Here is a 20,645-nt window from a genome sequence, read left to right on the forward strand (position 1 = left end):
TGGGAGAGGGAGAGAGGGAGAGGGAGAGGGAGAGAGGGAGAGAGAGAGAGAGAGAGTGGGAGAGGGAGAGTGGGAGAGGAGAGAGGGAGAGTGGGAGAGGAGAGGTAGAGAGGGAGAGAGAGAGAGTGTGAGAGGGAGAGAGGGAGAGGGAGAGAGGGAGAGTGTGAGAGAGGGAGAGAGGGAGAGGGAGAGTGAGAGAGGAGAGAGAGAGAGAGTGAGAGAGGGAGAGGGAGAGGGAGAGAGGAGAGTGAGAGAGGGAGAGGGAGAGGGAGAGAGGGAGAGGGAGAGAGGGAGAGTGAGAGAGGGAGAGTGAGAGAGGAGAGAGGGAGAGGGAGAGTGAGAGAGGGAGAGAGAGAGAGGGAGAGAGGAAGTGGGAGTTGTGTGAATCATTAACACCTCTTCTCCCGCCCACTCCGAGGATCTGACCCCCCCCCCCACCACCCCCCGCCCCCGCCGAGCCTCTTGGTCAAAGTGCGATGGTGTTCCACGACGACGAAAAGTCCCGATCCGTTCGAGGTTTCTCCGCTGACCCCCTCCTCCCCTCGTGTCCTCGGAGGCCGGGGCGGGGGTGGGGCGGAGCGGCCTGGGCCGACCCTTCAGCCCACGAGGAGCGATCGGCCGCACAGGCAGGCCAGCAGCGCGGCCACCAGGTGGGGCCTGATGGAGGGGGCCCGCCCTCGAGAATTCCGGTGGAGGGAGCAACTGCAGTCGCCGTCGTCGGGCTGGCCGGCCACGGGGGGCCCGCGGGGGGGCTCCGTCGGGGACGTCGCAGTGCATCCAGTCCCGATGGGTGGAGCTACTCGCCAAGGATTCAACCTTAATTTGTCCTCCCTTCATTCTCCAGTACCCGGGCCCCTTGAAGAAGTAGTGGCACCTGAAAGAGAGAGGGGGGTGTGTGGGGGGGGGGAGCGGAGGAGGAGGAGGAGGAGGAGGAGGAGGGGTAGGGGCCAGAGTGACGGTTAGTTCGACAGATTATAGCAGGTGGAACGTCACACTCTGGGAGTCACGCCCGGGAGCGTCACACTCGGGAGTCACGCCCGGGAGCGTCACACTCTGGAGTCACGCCCGTGACCGTCACACTCGGGAGTCACGCCCGGGAGCGTCACACTCGGGAGTCACGCCCGGGAGCGTCACACTCGGGAGTCACGCCCGGGAGCGTCACACTCTGGGAGTCACGCCCGGGAGCGTCACACTCAGGAGTCACGCCCGGGAGCGTCACACTCAGGAGTCACGCCTGCGAGCGTCACACTCAGGAGTCACGCCCGGGAGCGTCACACTCTGGGAGTCACGTCCGGGAGCGTCACACTCTGGGAGTCACGCCCGGGAGCGTCACACTCGGGAGTCACGTCCGGGAGTGTCACACTCAGGAGTCACGTCCGGGAGCGTCACACTCAGGAGTCACGCCTGCGAGCGTCACACTCAGGAGTCACGTCCGGGAGCGTCACACTCAGGAGTCACGCCCGGGAGCGTCACACTCGGGAGTCACGCCCGGGAGCGTCACACTCGGGAGTCACGCCCGGGAGCGTCACACTCGGGAGTCACGCCCGGGAGCGTCACACTCGGGAGTCACGCCCGGGAGCGTCACACTCGGGAGTCACGCCCGGGAGCGTCACACTCGGGAGTCACGCCCGGGAGCGTCACACTCGGGAGTCACGTCCGGGAGCGTCACACTCAGGAGTCACGCCTGCGAGCGTCACACTCAGGAGTCACGTCCGGGAGCGTCACACTCAGGAGTCACACCCGGGAGCGTCACACTCGGGAGTCACGCCCGGGAGCGTCACACTCGGGAGTCACGCCCGGGAGCGTCACACTCGGGAGTCACGCCCGGGAGCGTCACACTCTGGGAGTCACGCCCGGGAGCGTCACACTCGGGAGTCACGCCCGGGAGCGTCACACTCGGGAGTCACGTCCGGGAGCGTCACACTCAGGAGTCACGCCCGGGAGCGTCACACTCAGGAGTCACGCCCGGGAGCGTCACACTCGGGAGTCACGCCCGGGAGCGTCACACTCCGGAGTCACGCCCGGGAGCGTCACACTCAGGAGTCACGCCTGTGACCGTCACACTCAGGAGTCACGCCCGGGAGCGTCACACTCGGGAGTCACGCCCGGGAGCGTCACACTCAGGAGTCACGTCCGGGAGCGTCACACTCAGGAGTCACGCCTGCGAGCGTCACACTCAGGAGTCACGTCCGGGAGCGTCACACTCGGGAGTCACGCCCGGGAGCGTCACACTCAGGAGTCACGCCTGCGAGCGTCACACTCAGGAGTCACGTCCGGGAGCGTCACACTCAGGAGTCACGCCCGGGAGCGTCACACTCAGGAGTCACGTCCGGGAGCGTCACACTCAGGAGTCACGCCTGCGAGCGTCACACTCAGGAGTCACGTCCGGGAGCGTCACACTCAGGAGTCACGTCCAGGAGCGTCACACTCAGGAGTCACGCCTGCGAGCGTCACACTCAGGAGTCACGTCCGGGAGCGTCACACTCAGGAGTCACGTCCGGGAGCGTCACACTCAGGAGTCACGCCCGGGAGCGTCACACTCGGGAGTCACGCCCGGGAGCGTCACACTCGGGAGTCACGCCCGGGAGCGTCACACTCGGGAGTCACGCCCGGGAGCGTCACACTCGGGAGTCACGCCCGGGAGCGTCACACTCGGGAGTCACGCCCGGGAGCGTCACACTCGGGAGTCACGCCCGGGAGCGTCACACTCTGGAGTCACGTCCGGGAGCGTCACACTCAGGAGTCACGCCTGCGAGCGTCACACTCAGGAGTCACGCCTGCGAGCGTCACACTCAGGAGTCACGTCCGGGAGCGTCACACTCAGGAGTCACGCCCGGGAGCGTCACACTCAGGAGTCACGCCTGCGAGTGTCACACTCAGGAGTCACGTCCGGGAGCGTCACACTCAGGAGTCACGTCCGGGAGCGTCACACTCAGGAGTCACGCCCGTGACCGTCACACTCAGGAGTCACGCCCGGGAGCGTCACACTCGGGAGTCACGCCCGGGAGCGTCACACTCGGGAGTCACGCCCGGGAGCGTCACACTCGGGAGTCACGTCCGGGAGCGTCACACTCGGGAGTCACGCCCGAGAGCGTCACACTCGGGAGTCACGCCTGCGATCGTCACACTCGGGAGTCACGTCCGGGAGCGTCACACTCGGGAGTCACGCCCGGGAGCGTCACACTCTGGGAGTCCCGCTCTCAACTTCAAAATAAATACCAAAGGAACTCTGCAGGACCGCGAAATACCAGAGGCACAATATCTGCAGCCTCTTAACTCATCTCTGCATCAGTTCACCCAGTGTTTACTTAACAGCAATTCGATTTTGTGACCGTGAAAGGAACACAAGCCCACACTTTAGCAGCAGAATACTATATTGGGAGGGAGTCGATTAGCACCCATGGGAACGCAGTCCGCGAATACCTTTGCGTCACAGGCAGCAGCGACTGAGGGTCTCGAGGCCTCAAGGTTGTACCCGGGGAGGGGGAAAGAGGTGGAGACGGAAGGAGCAATCCCTGCTTGGCCTCTCTTCCCTTAGGGGTGCTTCAAGAGACCCCTCCCCTCCCACGGCCTCCAGTGTCGAGGTATTTGTCAGACCCAGAATCAAATGGTCATCGACCCCCTCTGGTGGGACCCACTTGCAGTCCAGAACCAAGGTCCTTACTGCCGGGACTGTTAGGGTGGAAAAGAGGTCGGGGGGTTGTGGGGGGCACGTCCGGTGGGATTCATGGAGAGGGGGAGCTTGAGAGCTCTTCCCCCGCCTCGTTATGCAAGACAAAGCCCCCAACCGCTGCCAGGGTGCAAGTCGGCCGAGTCGAGGAATGGCGAGCTGGCACATCTAGTGTGCGCAAGGTGTCACACCCCAGACGTCACACCCCAGACGTCACACTCCAGACGTCACACCCCAGACGTCACACGCCAGACATTACCCTCCAGATGTCACAAACTAGATCTCACACTCCAGATGTCACACCCCAGACGTCACACCCCAGACGTCACACTCCAGACGTCACACTCCAGACGTCACACTTCAGGCGTCACACTCTAGAAGTCACACTCCAGACGTCACACTCCAGACGTCACACTTCAGGTGTCACACTCCAGACGTCACACTCCAGACGTCACACTCCAGACTTCACACTTCAGAAGTCACAGTCCAGACGTCACACTCCAGACGTCACACTCCAGACGTCACACTCCAGACATCACACTCCAGACGTCACACTCCAGACGTCACACTCTAGAAGTCACACTCCAGACGTCACACTCCAGACGTCACAATCCAGACGTCACACTCCAGACGTCACACTCCAGACGATGTCACACTCCAGACGTCACACTCCAGACGTCACACTCCAGACGTCACACTCCAGACGTCACACTCCAGACGTCACACTCCAGACGTCACACTCCAGACGTCACACTCCAGATATCACACTCCAGACGTCACACTTCAGGCGTCACACTCTAGAAGTCACACTCCAGACGTCACACTCCAGACGTCACACTCCAGACATCACAGTCCAGACGTCACACTCCAGACGTCACAATCCAGACGTCACACTCCAGACGTCACACTCCAGACGATGTCACACTCCAGACGTCACACTCCAGACGTCACACTCCAGACGTCACACTCCAGACATCACACTCCAGACGTCACACTCCAGACGTCACACTCCAGACGTCACACTCCAGACGTCACACTCCAGACGTCACACTCCAGATATCACACTCCAGACGTCACACTTCAGGCGTCACACTCTAGAAGTCACACTCCAGACGTCACACTCCAGACGTCACACTCCAGACATCACAGTCCAGACGTCACACTCCAGACGTCACACTCCAGACGTCACACTCCAGACGTCACACTCCAGACGTCACACTCCAGACGTCACACTCCAGATGTCACACTCCAGACATCACACTCCAGACGTCACACTTCAGGCGTCACACTCCAGACGTCACACTCCAGACATCACAGTCCAGAAGTCACAGTCCAGACGTCACACTCCAGACGTCACACTTCAGAAGTCACAGTCCAGGCGTCACACTCCAGACGTCACACTTCAGAAGTCACAGTCCAGGCGTCACACTCCAGATGTCACACTCTAGAATCATAGAATCAGAGAAAGGTTTACAGCACAGAAAGAGGCCCTTTGGCCCGTCGAGTCCGTGCTGGCTCTCTCTGCGAGAGCAATCCAGCCAATCCCACTCCCCCGTCCTTTCCCCAAAGCCCTGCAAATTTTTTCCCTTCAAGAACTTATCCAGTTGCCTTTTGAAGGCCATGATTGAATCTGCCTCCACCACCCCCTCGGGCAGTGCATTCCAGATCCTCACCACTCACTGGGTAAAAAAGTTTCTCCTCATCTCACCTATGGTTCTTTGGCCAATCACCTTAAATCCGTGCCCTCTGGTCCTTGACCCTTCCGCCATTGGGAACAGTTTCTCTCTATCTACTCTGTCTGGACCCTTCATGATTTTGAACACCTCGATCAAATCTCCTCGCGACCGTCTCTGTTCCAAGGAGAACAGCCCCAGCTTCCTTTCGCGGTTTCTGGATCCCCTTTTATGGTGGCCGCAAGTCTATTCTCATCCTCTCTCTTTGCCCCTCTTATTTCCTTTTTCACTTCTCCTCCGAACTTTCTATATTCAGCCTGGTTCTCACTTGTGTTATCAACCTGACATCTGTCATGCGGCCCTTTCTCTGTTTCACCTTACTCTCTATCTCGCTCGTCATCCAGGGAGCTCTGGCTTTGGTTATCCAACCGTTCCCCCTCGTGGGAATGTTCCTGGACTGTACCCAAACCATCTCCTCTTTAAAGGCCGCCCACTGTTCGATTACAGTTTTGCCTGACAATCTTTGATTCCTGTTTATCCCGGGCCAGATCCGTTCTCAACCCACTGAAATTGGCCCTCCTCCGATTGAGTATTTTTACTCTAGATTGCTCCTCGTCCTTTCCCACAGCTAATCTAAACCTTGTGATATTATGATCGCTGTTCACTAGATGCTCCCCTGCTGACACTTGCTCCACTTGGCCCGCCTCGTTCCCCAGAACCAGATCCAGCAATGCCTCCTTCGTCCACGAGATGTCACACTCCAGATGTCACACACTAGATGTCACACTCCAGATGTCACACACTAGATGTCACACTCTAGATGTCACACACTAGATGTCACACTCTAGATGTCACACACTGAAGATGTCACACTCCAGATCTCACACACTAGATCTCACACTCCAGATGTCACACACTAGATGTCACACACTAGATGTCACCCACCAGATGTCACACTCCAAATGTCACACTCCAGATGTCACACACTAGATGTCACACTCCAGGTGTCACACACTAGATGTCACTCTCCAGATGTCACACTCCAGATGTCACACTCCAGATGTTACACTCCAGATGTCACACTCCAGATGTCACATACTACATGTCACACTCCAGATCTCACACACTAGATGTCACACTCCAGATCTCACACACTAGATGTCACACTCCAGATGTCACACACTGGATGTCACACACTAGATGTCACACTCCAGATCTCACACACTAGATGTCACACTCCAGATGTCACACACTAGATGTCACACTCCAGATCTCACACACTAGAAGTCACACTCCAGATCTCACACACTAGATGTCACACTCCAGATGTCACACACTAGATGTCACACTCCAGATCTCACACACTGGATGTCACACTCCAGATCTCACACACCAGATGTCACACTCCAGATGTCACAATCCAGAGTTAACACTCCAGATGTCACACACTGGATGTCACACTCCAGATGTCACACTCCAGATGTCACACTCCAGATCTCACACACTAGATGTCACACTCCAGATCTCACACTCCAGATGTCACACTCTAGATGTCACACACTGAAGATGTCACACTCCAGATCTCACACACTAGATCTCACACTCCAGATCTCACACACTAGATCTCACACTCCAGATGTCACACTCCAAATGTCACACTCCAGATGTCACACACTAGATGTCACCCTCCAGATCTCACACACTAGATGTCACACTCCAGATGTCACATACTACATGTCACACTCCAGATCTCACACACTAGATGTCACACTCCAGATCTCACACACTAGATGTCACACTCCAGATGTCACACACTAGATGTCACACTCCAGATGTCACACTCCAGATGTCACACACTGGATGTCACACACTAGATGTCACACTCCAGATCTCACACACTAGATGTCACACTCCAGATCTCACACACTAGATGTCACACTCCAGATGTCACACACTAGATGTCACACTCCAGATGTCACACACTGGATGTCACACTCCAGATCTCACACACTAGATGTCACACTCCAGATCTCACACACTAGATGTCGCCCTCCAGATGTCACACACTAGATGTCACACTCCAGATGTCACACACTAGATGTCACACTCCAGATGTCACACTCCAGATGTCACACACTGGATGTCACACACTAGATGTCACACTCCAGATCTCACACACTAGATGTCACACTCCAGATCTCACACACTAGATGTCACACTCCAGATGTCACACACTAGATGTCACACTCCAGATGTCACACACTGGATGTCACACTCCAGATCTCACACACCAGATGTCACACTCCAGATCTCACACACCAGATGTCACACTCCAGATGTCACAATCCAGAGTTAACACTCCAGATGTCACACACTGGATGTCACACTCCAGATGTCACACTCCAGATGTCACCGACACAAACACACACGCAAACATACACACACACACACACTCACACACAGACGCACATAATCACACACTCGCACACACTGACTCTCGCTCACACCCACACTTACCGTCGTTCCAGCCCATGATATCGTCCAGCCCTGGGGGGATACCCTCCCAGAGACTCACTTTCTTGGGGTAACCAGTGTCCATTTTCCTCCTCCTCTCATCATACCGCCAGAAACGGTCACCCTTGAAGAAGTAAGTCTTGCCATTGTGGGCCCAGACGAAGACCGCGTCCACGCTGTCGACCGACAGGCCAAAGTCGCTGATACGTCGCGGATAGTCCCTCTCCACGGCGGTGTTCGTGAACACCCAGTATTGTGCCCCTGGCGCGAGGAGGCGAACACAGGATATCGTAAGTGACAGGCAGATTCGGGAGGTCAGGGAGGGAGGAGGTCGGAGGTTACCGACTGAAGAAGAGGGCGCTGTCTCTCCGCGTTGCTCGCACGGCGGGCAGGAACCACAAGGGCGAGACAAAAACGAGGTGGGATCGCGAGTCGTGAGGAGGACGCAAAGACGCTTCAAGGCGATTTGGGCGAGTTGGGCGAGTGGGCAAATACATGGCAGATGCAGTATAATGTGGATAAATGTGAGGTTAACCGCTTCGGAAGGAGAAACAGAAAGGCAGAGCGTTATGTAAATGGTGATAGATTGGGAAATGTTACATAAGAACGTAAGAAATAGGAGCAGGAGTAGGCCAATCGGCCCCTCGAGCCTGCTCCGCCATTCAATAAGATCATGGCTGATCTGATCCTAACCTCAAATCTAAATTCATGTCCAATTTCCTGCCCGCTCCCCGTAACCCCTAATTCCCTTTACTTCTCGGAAACTGTCTATTTCTGTTTTAAATTTATTTAATGATGTCGCTTCCACAGCTTCCTGGGGCAGCAAATTCCACAGACCTACCGCCCTCTGAGTGAAGAAGTTTCTCCTCATCTCAGTTTTGAAAGAGCAGCCCCTTATTCTAAGATTATGCCCCCCTAGTTCGAGTTTCACCCATCCTTGGGAACATCCTTACCACATCCACCCGATCAAGCCCCTTCACAATCTTATATGTTTCAATAAGATCGCCTCTCATTCTTCTGAACTCCAATGAGTCGAGTCCCAATCTGCTCAACCTCTCCTCATATGTCCGCCCCCTCATCCCCAGGATTAACCGAGTGAACCTTCTTTGTACTGCCTCGAGAGCAAGTACACCAGTCACTGAAAGCTACCATGCAGCAAGCAGTCAGGAAGGCGAATGGTATGTTGGCCTTCATTGCAAGAGGATTTGAGTGTAGGAGCAGGGATGTCTTACTGCAGTTATACAGGGGCCTTGGTGAGACCACACCTGGAGTATTGTGTGCAGTTTTGGTCTCCTTATCTAAGAAAGGAGATACTTGCCATTGAGGGAGTGCAGGGAAGGTTCACCAGACTGATCCCTGGGATGGCAGGACTGACATATGAGGAGAGATTGGGTCGATGAGGCCTGTATTCACTCGAAACGTATAAATTTCGGACAGGGCTAGACAGACTGGACGCAGGGGGGATGTTTCCCCTGGCTGGGAGGGTCCAGAACGAGGGGGGGGGTCACAGTCTCAGGATACGGGGTAGGTCATTTAGGACTGAGATGAGGAGAATTTTCTTCACTCAGAGGGTGGTGAACCTGTGGAATTCTCTACCGTTGTGAAGGCGAGTCACTGAATATATTCAAGAAGGAGCTGGATAGATTTCTAGACACAAAAGGCATCAAGGGGTACGGGGAGAGAGCGGGAATATGGTATTGAGATGGAGGATCAGCCATTGAATGGCGGAGCAGGCTCGAAGGGCCGAATGGCCTGCTCCTGCTCCTAGTTTCCATGTTTCCAGGAACCAGGCCACTGGAGAGTACCAGCACCGATTGCTGCCACCAATCCCTCTGGCCCATCTGATCCTCCGCACCGTAGGCCAACAGGGTGGGCAGGGGGGGCCCGAGGAGCCTCTCCACAGTGCGGACGGGCCTTGACTCCAGGCCGAGGATCGAGCCTGAGCCTTTTCCCGCCCTCCGTGCGGGGAGGCCTCAGGCCCACGCCGGCTGGGAGCAGCGAACTCAGCACCAGGCCGGAAAGGAGCCTGGGGTTTTCCTGAAGCCCGGGACGCCCAACGAGCGACTCACCGATGAAAAAGACGATCTTGTTGTCAGTCAGTCGCTCGTAAACGCTGTCGATCTTCTTCAAGTCGGCCGGCAGTCCCTGCCAGAAATTATTGATCAACGCTGCGTTCAGAGACACAAGGTTTCCGGCCCGCTGCATTCGCCAGAAGAAATGATCTGTGAAAGGAGGGTAAGAGTTTAATTCAGCACCGGTTAGATACAGAGTAAAGCTCCCTCTACACTGTCCCGTCAAACACTCCCAGGGCAGGTACAGGGTTAGATACAGAGTAAAGCTCCCTCGACACTGTCCCGTCAAACACTCCCAGGGCAGGTACAGGGTTAGATACAGAGTAAAGCTCCCTCTACACTGTCCCATCAAACACTCCCAGGGCAGGTACAGGGTTAGATACAGAGTAAAGCTCCCTCTACACTGTCCCATCAAACACTCCCAGGGCAGGTACAGGGTTAGATACAGAGTAAAGCTCCCTCTACACTGTCCGATCAAACACTCCCAGGGCAGGTACAGGGTTAGATACAGAGTAAAGCTCCCTCGACACTGTCCCATCAAACACTCCCAGGGCAGGTACAGGGTTAGATACAGAGTAAAGCTCCCTCTACACTGTCCCATCAAACACTCCCAGGGCAGGTACAGGGTTAGATACAGAGTAAAGCTCCCTCTACACTGTCCCGTCAAACACTCCCAGGGCAGGTATAGGGTTAGATACAGAGTAAAGCTCCCTCGACACTGTCCCGTCAAACACTCCCAGGGCAGGTACAGGGTTAGATACAGAGTAAATCTCCCTCTACACTGTCCCGTCAAACACTCCCAGGGCAGGTACAGGGTTAGATACAGAGTAAATCTCCCTCTACACTGTCCCGTCAAACACTCCCAGGGCAGGTACAGGGTTAGATACAGAGTAAAGCTCCCTCTACACTGTCCCATCAAACACTCCCAGGGCAGGTACAGGGTTAGATACAGAGTAAAGCTCCCTCTACACTGTCCCGTCAAACACTCCCAGGGCAGGTACAGGGTTAGATACAGAGTAAAGCTCCCTCTACACTGTCCCGTCAAACACTCCCAGGGCAGGTACAGGGTTAGATACAGAGTAAAGCTCCCTCCACACTGTCCCGTCAAACACTCCCAGGGTCAGGTACAGGGTTAGATACAGAGTAAAGCTCCCTCTACACTGTCCCATCAAACACTCCCAGGGCAGGTACAGGGTTAGATACAGAGTAAAGCTCCCTCTACACTGTCCCGTCAAACACTCCCAGGGCAGGTACAGGGTTTGATACAGAGTAAAGCTCCCTCTACACTGTCCCGTCAAACACTCCCAGGGCAGGTACAGGGTTAGATACAGAGTAAAGCTCCCTCTACACTGTCCCGTCAAACACTCCCAGGGCAGGTACAGGGTTAGATACAGAGTAAAGCTCCCTCTACACTGTCCCATCAAACACTCCCAGGGTCAGGTACAGGGTTAGATACAGAGTAAAGCTCCCTCTACACTGTCCCGTCAAACACTCCCAGGGCAGGTACAGGGTTAGATACAGAGTAAAGCTCCCTCTACACTGTCCCATCAAACACTCCCAGGGCAGGTACAGGGTTAGATACAGAGTAAAGCTCCCTCTACACTGTCCCATCAAACATTCCCAGGGCAGGTACAGGGTTAGATACAGAGTAAAGCTCCCTCTACACTGTCCCATCAAACACTCCCAGGGCAGGTACAGGGTTAGATACAGAGTAAAGCTCCCTCTACACTGTCCCATCAAACACTCCCAGGGCAGGTACAGGGTTAGATACAGAGTAAAGCTCCCTCTACACTGTCCCATCAAACACTCCCAGGGTCAGGTACAGGGTTAGATACAGAGTAAAGCTCCCTCTACACTGTCCCGTCAAACACTCCCAGGGCAGGTACAGGGTTAGATACAGAGTAAAGCTCCCTCTACACTGTCCCGTCAAACACTCCCAGGGCAGGTACAGGGTTAGATACAGAGTAAAGCTCCCTCTACACTGTCCCATCAAACACTCCCAGGGCAGGTACAGGGTTAAATACAGAGTAAAGCTCCCTCCACACTGTCCCGTCAAACACTCCCAGGGCAGGTACAGGGTTAGATACAGAGTAAAGCTCCCTCTACACTGTCCCATCAAACACTCCCAGGGCAGGTACAGGGTTAGATACAGAGTAAAGCTCCCTCTACACTGTCCCATCAAACACTCCCAGGGCAGGTACAGGGTTAGACACAGAGTAAAGCTCCCTCTACACTGTCCCGTCAAACACGCCCAGGGCAGGTACAGGGTTAGATACAGAGTAAAGCTCCCTCTACACTGTCCCATCAAACACTCCCAGGGCAGGTACAGGGTTAGATACAGAGTAAAGCTCCCTCTACACTGTCCCATCAAACACTCCCAGGGCAGGTACAGGGTTAGATACAGAGTAAAGCTCCCTCTACACTGTCCCATCAAACACTCCCAGGGCAGGTACAGGGTTAGATACAGAGTAAAGCTCCCTCTACACTGTCCCGTCAAACACGCCCAGGGCAGGTACAGGGTTAGATACAGAGTAAAGCTCCCTCTACACTGTCCCATCAAACACTCCCAGAGCAGGTACAGGGTTAGATACAGAGTAAAGCTCCCTCTACACTGTCCCATCAAACACTCCCAGGGCAGGTACAGGGTTAGATACAGAGTAAAGCTCCCTCTACACCGTCCCATCAAACACTCCCAGGGCAGGTACAGGGTTAGATACAGAGTAAAGCTCCCTCTACACTGTCCCATCAAACACTCCCAGGGCAGGTACAGGGTTAGATACAGAGTAAAGCTCCCTCTACACCGGCCCGTCAAACACTCCCAGGGCAGGTACAGGGTTAGATACAGAGTAAAGCTCCCTCTACACTGTCCCGTCAAATACTCCCAGGGCAGGTACGGAGTTAGATACAGAGTGAAGCTCCCTCTACACTGTCCCGTCAAACACTCCCAGGGCAGGTACAGGGTTAGATACAGAGTAAAGCTCCCTCTACACTGTCCCATCAAACACTCCCAGGGCAGGTACGGAGTTAGATACAGAGTGAAGCTCCCTCTACACTGTCCCGTCAAACACTCCCAGGGCAGGTACAGGGTTAGATACAGAGTAAAGCTCCCTCTACACTGTCCCATCAAACACTCCCAGGGCAGGTACAGGGTTAGATACAGAGTAAAGCTCCCTCTACACTGTCCCATCAAACACTCCCAGGGCAGGTATAGGGTTAGATACAGAGTAAAGCTCCCTCTACACTGTCCCGTCAAACACTCCCAGGGCAGGTACAGGGTTAGATACAGAGTAAAGCTCCCTCTACACTGTCCCATCAAACACTCCCAGGGCAGGTACAGGGTTAGATACAGAGTAAAGCTCCCTCTACACTGTCCCATCAAACACTCCCAGGGGCAGATCGGGTGTCACCCAATCGACTGTCATGTAACGAGGTGTCACACCATCAAACGTCCAGGAGTACGCCCAACGGGATGTGGGAATGCTCGATCCTCGACAGGGTGACTCTCCTTCCAGCTCAGCTGTCTGAAGACCCTCCTTGAATTGGCCAGTTTGACTCTTTGTTATTCCCTTTAATACCCAGCCTGGACCTGGAGTTCTCTGAGACTGAATGGAGAGAATCCTCCCCAACTCACAAACCGTCCCTCTCACCTTTAAAAAAGAACGCCTCGCCTCGGATATTGGCCACAGCGTCGAAACGCACGGAACAGCGGTCAGGGAAATCAGGGCTCGGCCTAAGACAGGAGGCAGTTCGAGAGGTGTCAGTAACAGGCTACAGCTAAGGGAATATCGTTCCCTCTCACCGTCTCCCCATATCACCAATCCCACCCACCCACCGTCTCCCCATATCACCAATCCCACCTTCCCACCGTCTCCCCATATCACCAATCCCACCTTCCCACCCTCTCCCCATATCACCAATCCCACCCACCCACCGTCTCCCCATATCTCCAATCCCACCTCCCCACCGTCTCCCCATATCACCAATCCCACCTTCCCACCGTCTCCCCATATCACCAATCCCACCTTCCCACCCTCTCCCTATATCACCAATCCCACCTTCCCACCGTCTCCCCATATCACCAATCCCACCCACCCACCGTCTCCCCATATCTCCAATCCCACCTTCCCACCGTCTCCCCATATCTCCAATCCCACCTTCCCACCGTCTCCCCATATCACCAATCCCACCTTCCCACCCTCTCCCCATATCACCAATCCCACCTTCCCACCGTCCCCCATATCTCCAATCCCACCTTCCCACCGTCTCCCCATATCTCCAATCCCAGCTTCCAACCGTCTCCCCATATCGCCAATCCCACCTTCCCACCGTCTCCCCATATCACCAATCCCACCTTCCCACCCTCTCCCCATATCACCAATCCCACCCACCCACCGTCTCCCCATATCACCAATCCCACCTTCCCACCCTCTCCCCATATCACCAATCCCACCTTCCCACCGTCTCCCCATATCACCAATCCCACCTTCCCACCCTCTCCCCATATCACCAATCCCACCTTCCCACCGTCTCCCCATATCACCAATCCCACCTTCCCACCGTCTCCCCATATCACCAATCCCACCTTCCCACCGTCTCCCCATATCACCAATCCCACCTTCCCACCCTCTCCCCATATCACCAATCCCACCTTCCCACCCTCTCCCCATATCACCAATCCCACGAACCCACAGTCTCCCCAAATCACCAATCCCACCTTCCCACCGTCTCTCCATATCACCAATCCCACCTTCCCACCCTCTCCCCATTTCACCAATCCCACCTTCCCACCATCTCCCAATATCTCCAATCCCACCTTCCCACCGTCTCCCCATATCACCAATCCCACCTTCCCACCGTCTCCCCATATCACCAATCCCACCTTCCCACCGTCTCCCCATATCACCAATCCCACCTTCCCACCCTCTCCCCATATCACCAAACCCACCCACCGTCTCCCCATATCGCCAATCCCACCTTCCCACCCTCTCCCCATATCTCCAATCCCACCTTCCCACCGTCTCCCCATATCACCAATCCCACCTTCCGACCCTCTCCCCATATCTCCAATCCCACCTTCCCACCGTCTCCCCATATCACCAATCCCACCTCCCCACCCTCTCCCCATATCTCCAATCCCACCTTCCCACCGTCTCCCCATATCACCAATCCCACCTTCCCACCCTCTCCCCATATCACCAATCCCACCTTCCCACCGTCTCCCCATATCACCAATCCCACCTTCCCACCCTCTCCCCATATCACCAATCCCACCCACCGTCTCCCCATATCTCCAATCCCACCTTCCCACCCTCTCCCCATATCTCCAATCCCACCTCCCCACCCTCTCCCCATATCACCAATCCCACCTTCCCACCGTCTCCCCATATCACCAATCCCACCTTCCCACCCTCTCCCCATATCTCCAATCCCACCTCCCCACCGTCTCCCCATATCTCCAATCCCACCTTCCCACCCTCTCCCCATATCTCCAATCCCACCTTCCCACCCTCTCCCCATATCACCAATCCCACCTTCCCACCGTCTCCCCATATCACCAATCCCACCCACCCACCGTCTCCCCATATCACCAATCCCACCTTCCCACCGTCTCCCCATATCACCAATCCCACCCACCCACCGTCTCCCCATATCACCAATCCCACCTTCCCACCGTCTCCCCATATCACCAATCCCACCTTCCCACCGTCTCCCCATATCACCAATCCCACCCACCCACCGTCTCCCCATATCACCAATCCCACCTTCCCACCGTCTCCCCATATCACCAATCCCACCTTCCCACCCTCTCCCCATATCACCAATCCCACCCACCCACCGTCTCCCCATATCTCCAATCCCACCTTCCCACCGTCTCCCCATATCACCAATCCCACCTTCCCACCGTCTCCCCATATCACCAATCCCACCTTCCCACCGTCTCCCCATATCTCCAATCCCACCTCCCCACCCTCTCCCCATATCACCAATCCCACCTTCCCACCGTCTCCCCATATCTCCAATCCCACCTCCCCACCCTCTCCCCATATCACCAATCCCACCTTCCCACCGTCTCCCCATATCACCAATCCCACCTTCCCACCGTCTCCCCATATCACCAATCCCACCTTCCCACCCTCTCCCCATATCTCCAATCCCACCTTCCCACTGCCTCCCCATATCACCAATCCCACCTCCCCACCCTCTCCCCATATCGCCAATCCCACCTTCCCACCGTCTCCCCATATCACCAATCCCACCCACCCACCGTCTCCCCATATCACCAATCCCACCTTCCCACCCTCTCCCCATATCTCCAATCCCACCTTCCCACTGCCTCCCCATATCACCAATCCCACCTCCCCACCCTCTCCCCATATCGCCAATCCCACCTTCCCACCGTCTCCCCATATCACCAATCCCACCCACCCACCGTCTCCCCATATCTCCAATCCCACCTCCCCACCCTCTCCCCATATCACCAATCCCACCTTCCCACCCTCTCCCCATATCACCAATCCCACCTTCCCACCGTCTCCCCATATCACCAATCCCACCTTCCCACCGTCTCCCCATATCACCAATCCCACCTTCCCACCGTCTCCCCATATCACCAATCCCACCTTCCCACCGTCTCCCCATATCACCAATCCCACCTTCCCACCGTCTCCCCATATCACCAATCCCACCTTCCCACCGTCTCCCCATATCACCAATCCCACCTTCCCACCGTCTCCCCATATCACCAATCCCACCTTCCCACCGTCTCCCCATATCACCAATCCCACCTCCCCACCCTCTCCCCATATCACCAATCCCACCTTCCCACCATCTCCCCATATCACCAATCCCACCTTCCCACCCTCTCCCCATATCACCAATCCCACCTCCCCACCCTCTCCCCATATCTCCAATCCCACCTTCCCACCGTCTCCCCATATCACCAATCCCACCCACCCTCTCCCCATATCACCAATCCCACCTTCCCACCCTCTCCCCATATCACCAATCCCACCCACCCTCTCCCCATATCACCAATCCCACCTTCCCACCCTCTCCCCATATCACCAATCCCACCTTCCCACCCTCTCCCCATATCACCAATCCCACCTTCCCACCCTCTCCCCATATCACCAATCCCACCTCCCCACCGTCTCCCCAGATCACCAATCCCACCTTCCCACCCTCTCCCCATATCACCAATCCCACCTCCCCACCCTCTCCCCATATCACCAATCCCACCTTCCCACCCTCTCCCCATATCACCAATCCCACCTCCCCACCCTCTCCCCATATCACCAATCCCACCTCCCCACCCTCTCCCCATATCACCAATCCCACCCACCGTCTCCCCATATCACCAATCCCACCTTCCCACCGTCTCCCCATATCTCCAATCCCACCTTCCCACCCTCTCCCCATATCACCAATCCCACCTCCCCACCCTCTCCCCATATCACCAATCCCACCCACCGTCTCCCCATATCACCAATCCCACCTTCCCACCGTCTCCCCATATCACCAATCCCACCTTCCCACCCTCTCCCCATATCACCAATCCCACCCACCGTCTCCCCATATCACCAATCCCACCTTCCCACCCTCTCCCCATATCTCCAATCCCACCTTCCCACCGTCTCCCCATATCACCAATCCCACCTTCCGACCCTCTCCCCATATCACCAATCCCACCTTCCCACCGTCTCCCCATATCACCAATCCCACCTTCCGACCCTCTCCCCATATCACCAATCCCACCTCCCCACCCTCTCCCCATATCTCCAATCCCACCTTCCCACCGTCTCCCCATATCACCAATCCCACCTCCCCACCCTCTCCCCATATCTCCAATCCCACCTTCCCACCGTCTCCCCATATCACCAATCCCACCTCCCCACCCTCTCCCCATATCTCCAATCCCACCTTCCCACCCTCTCCCCATATCACCAATCCCACCTTCCCACCCTCTCCCCATATCACCAATCCCACCTTCCCACCCTCTCCCCATATCACCAATCCCACCTTCCCACCGTCTCCCCATATCTCCAATCCCACCTTCCCACCCTCTCCCCATATCACCAATCCCACCTTCCCACCGTCTCCCCATATCACCAATCCCACCTTCCCACCCTCTCCCCATATCACCAATCCCACCTTCCCACCCTCTCCCCATATCTCCAATCCCACCTCCCCACCCTCTCCCCATATCTCCAATCCCACCTTCCCACCGTCTCCCCATATCACCAATCCCACCTTCCGACCCTCTCCCCATATCTCCAATCCCACCTTCCCACCGTCTCCCCATATCACCAATCCCACCTTCCCACCCTCTCCCCATATCACCAATCCCACCTTCCCACCCTCTCCCCATATCACCAATCCCACCCACCGTCTCCCCATATCACCAATCCCACCTTCCCACCGTCTCCCCATATCACCAATCCCACCTTCCCACCCTCTCCCCAGATCACCAATCCCACCTTCCCACCGTCTCCCCATATCACCAATCCCACCTTCCCACCCTCTCCCCATATCACCAATCCCACCCACCGTCTCCCCATATCTCCAATCCCACCTTCCCACCCTCTCCCCATATCACCAATCCCACCTTCCCACCGTCTCCCCATATCACCAATCCCACCCACCCACCGTCTCCCCATATCACCAATCCCACCCACCCACCGTCTCCCCATATCACCAATCCCACCTTCCCACCGTCTCCCCATATCACCAATCCCACCTTCCCACCCTCTCCCCATATCACCAATCCCACCTTCCCACCGTCTCCCCATATCACCAATCCCACCCACCCACCGTCTCCCCATATCTCCAATCCCACCTTCCCACCCTCTCCCCATATCACCAAACCCACCTTCCCACCGTCTCCCCATATCACCAATCCCACCTTCCCACCGTCTCCCCATATCACCAATCCCACCTTCCCACCCTCTCCCCATATCTCCAATCCCACCTCCCCACCGTCTCCCCAGATCACCAATCCCACCTTCCCACCCTCTCCCCATATCACCAAACCCACCTTCCCACCCTCTCCCCATATCACCAATCCCACCTTCCCACCGTCTCCCCATATCACCAATCCCACCTTCCCACTGTCTCCCCATATCTCCAATCCCACCTCCCCACCCTCTCCCCATATCGCCAATCCCACCTTCCCACCGTCTCCCCATATCACCAATCCCACCCACCCACCGTCTCCCCATATCACCAATCCCACCTTCCCACCCTCTCCCCATATCTCCAATCCCACCTTCCCACTGCCTCCCCATATCACCAATCCCACCTCCCCACCCTCTCCCCATATCACCAATCCCACCTCCCCACCCTCTCCCCATATCACCAATCCCACCTCCCCACCCTCTCCCCATATCACCAATCCCACCTTCCCACCGTCTCCCCATATCACCAATCCCACCTCCCCACCCTCTCCCCATATCTCCAATCCCACCTTCCCACTGTCTCCCCATATCACCAATCCCACCTACCCACCTTCTCCCCATATCCCTGAACCCCTCCCTCACCTCTCCCTCTTCTCTCTCCCTCTCCTCTCCCTCTCCTCTCTCCTCTCTACCTCTATCTCTCTCCTTCCCCCTCCCCCTCCTCACTCCCTCCTCTCTCCCCTCCCTCTCCTCTCCCCCTCTCTCCCTCTCTCCTCTCTCTCTCCTCTCCCCCTCTCCCCCTCTCTCTCTTCTCCCCCCCTGCCTCTCACCCTCTTCACACCTACTCTCCCTCTCTTCCTCTCCTCTCTCCCTCTCCTCTCTCTCTCCCTCTCCTCTCTCTCTCCCTCTCCTCTCTCCCGCACCCTCCCCCCTCTCTCCCTCTTCTCGCTCACCCTCTCCCTCTCTCCTCTCTCTCTCCCCCTCTCTCCGCCTCTCTCCCTCTCTCCCTCTTCCCACCCTCTCCCCACCCTCTCCTCTCTCCCTCTCCTCTCTCTCTCCCTCTCCCCTCTTTCCGTCCCCTCTCTCTCCCTCTCTCTCTCTCTTTCTTTCTCTCTCCCTCTCTCGGTCTTTCTCTCTCTCTCCTTCTCCTTTCTCTCTCTCTCTCCCTCTCCCTCTCTCCCTCTTCCTCTCTCTCTCTCCCCCTCTCTCCCTCTCCCTCCCCCTCTCTCCTTCTCCCTCTCTCTGACCGATCTCCCTACCCTGACGAGTGAGGGAATAGCTGTGAGGAATTGCTCATCACTCACTTGTAGCTGGGATTTGGGAACGGGACCTCGGGGATGTTTGGATCGAAGGATGGGTCGTCTTTTGGACTCTCTTCTGTTGGCTGGTTCTTTCTCCCTGTCAACACACGAGAAATATCCAGACATGATCTGGTTTTCCGTCTGTCTGAGTGTGTGTCTGTGTCTGAGTGTGTGTCTGTGTGTGTGTGTGAGTGTGTGTGAATGAGTGTGTGAGTGTGAGTCTGTGTCTGTGTGAGCGTTTGTGTGTCTCTGTGTGTGAGTGTGTGTGCATGAGTGTGTGAGTGTGAGTCTGTGTCTGTGTGAGTGTTTGTGTGTGTCTGTGTGTGTGTGTGATTGTGTGAGTGTGTGTGTGTATGTGCGTGTGAGTGTTTGTCTGTGTCAGTGTGTCCTGAGTGTCCGTCTGAGTGTGTGTGTGTGTGTGTGTGTCTGTGAGTGTGTGTCTGAGAGTGTCTGTGAGTGTGTGTCTGTGAGTGTGTGTCTGAGTGTGTGTGTCTGTGTGTGTGTGTGTGAGTGTGTGTGTG

At 56.1% G+C, this 20,645-nt stretch overlaps 1 protein-coding gene across 1 annotated transcript in view; it reads right to left on the bottom strand.

Annotated features, from left to right (window-relative positions):
* Positions 1–489: 489 nt before the first annotated feature.
* LOC137312293 (matrix metalloproteinase-17-like) overlaps positions 490–20,645 on the bottom strand; it is a 38,881-nt gene continuing 18,725 nt past the window's right edge. Inside the window, exons 6-10 of the mRNA XM_067978891.1 lie at positions 20,128–20,221; positions 13,577–13,659; positions 9,927–10,079; positions 7,861–8,118; positions 490–855 (exon numbers count right to left, since the gene is read on the bottom strand). Of these exons, the coding sequence (XP_067834992.1) occupies positions 818–855; positions 7,861–8,118; positions 9,927–10,079; positions 13,577–13,659; positions 20,128–20,221 (626 nt within the window). The 3' untranslated portion in view covers positions 490–817. The remainder of the gene's footprint in view (positions 856–7,860; positions 8,119–9,926; positions 10,080–13,576; positions 13,660–20,127; positions 20,222–20,645) is intronic.

This window comes from Heptranchias perlo, unplaced genomic scaffold (assembly GCF_035084215.1).
Source record: "Heptranchias perlo isolate sHepPer1 unplaced genomic scaffold, sHepPer1.hap1 HAP1_SCAFFOLD_415, whole genome shotgun sequence".
Classification (NCBI taxonomy): domain Eukaryota; kingdom Metazoa; phylum Chordata; class Chondrichthyes; order Hexanchiformes; family Hexanchidae; genus Heptranchias; species Heptranchias perlo.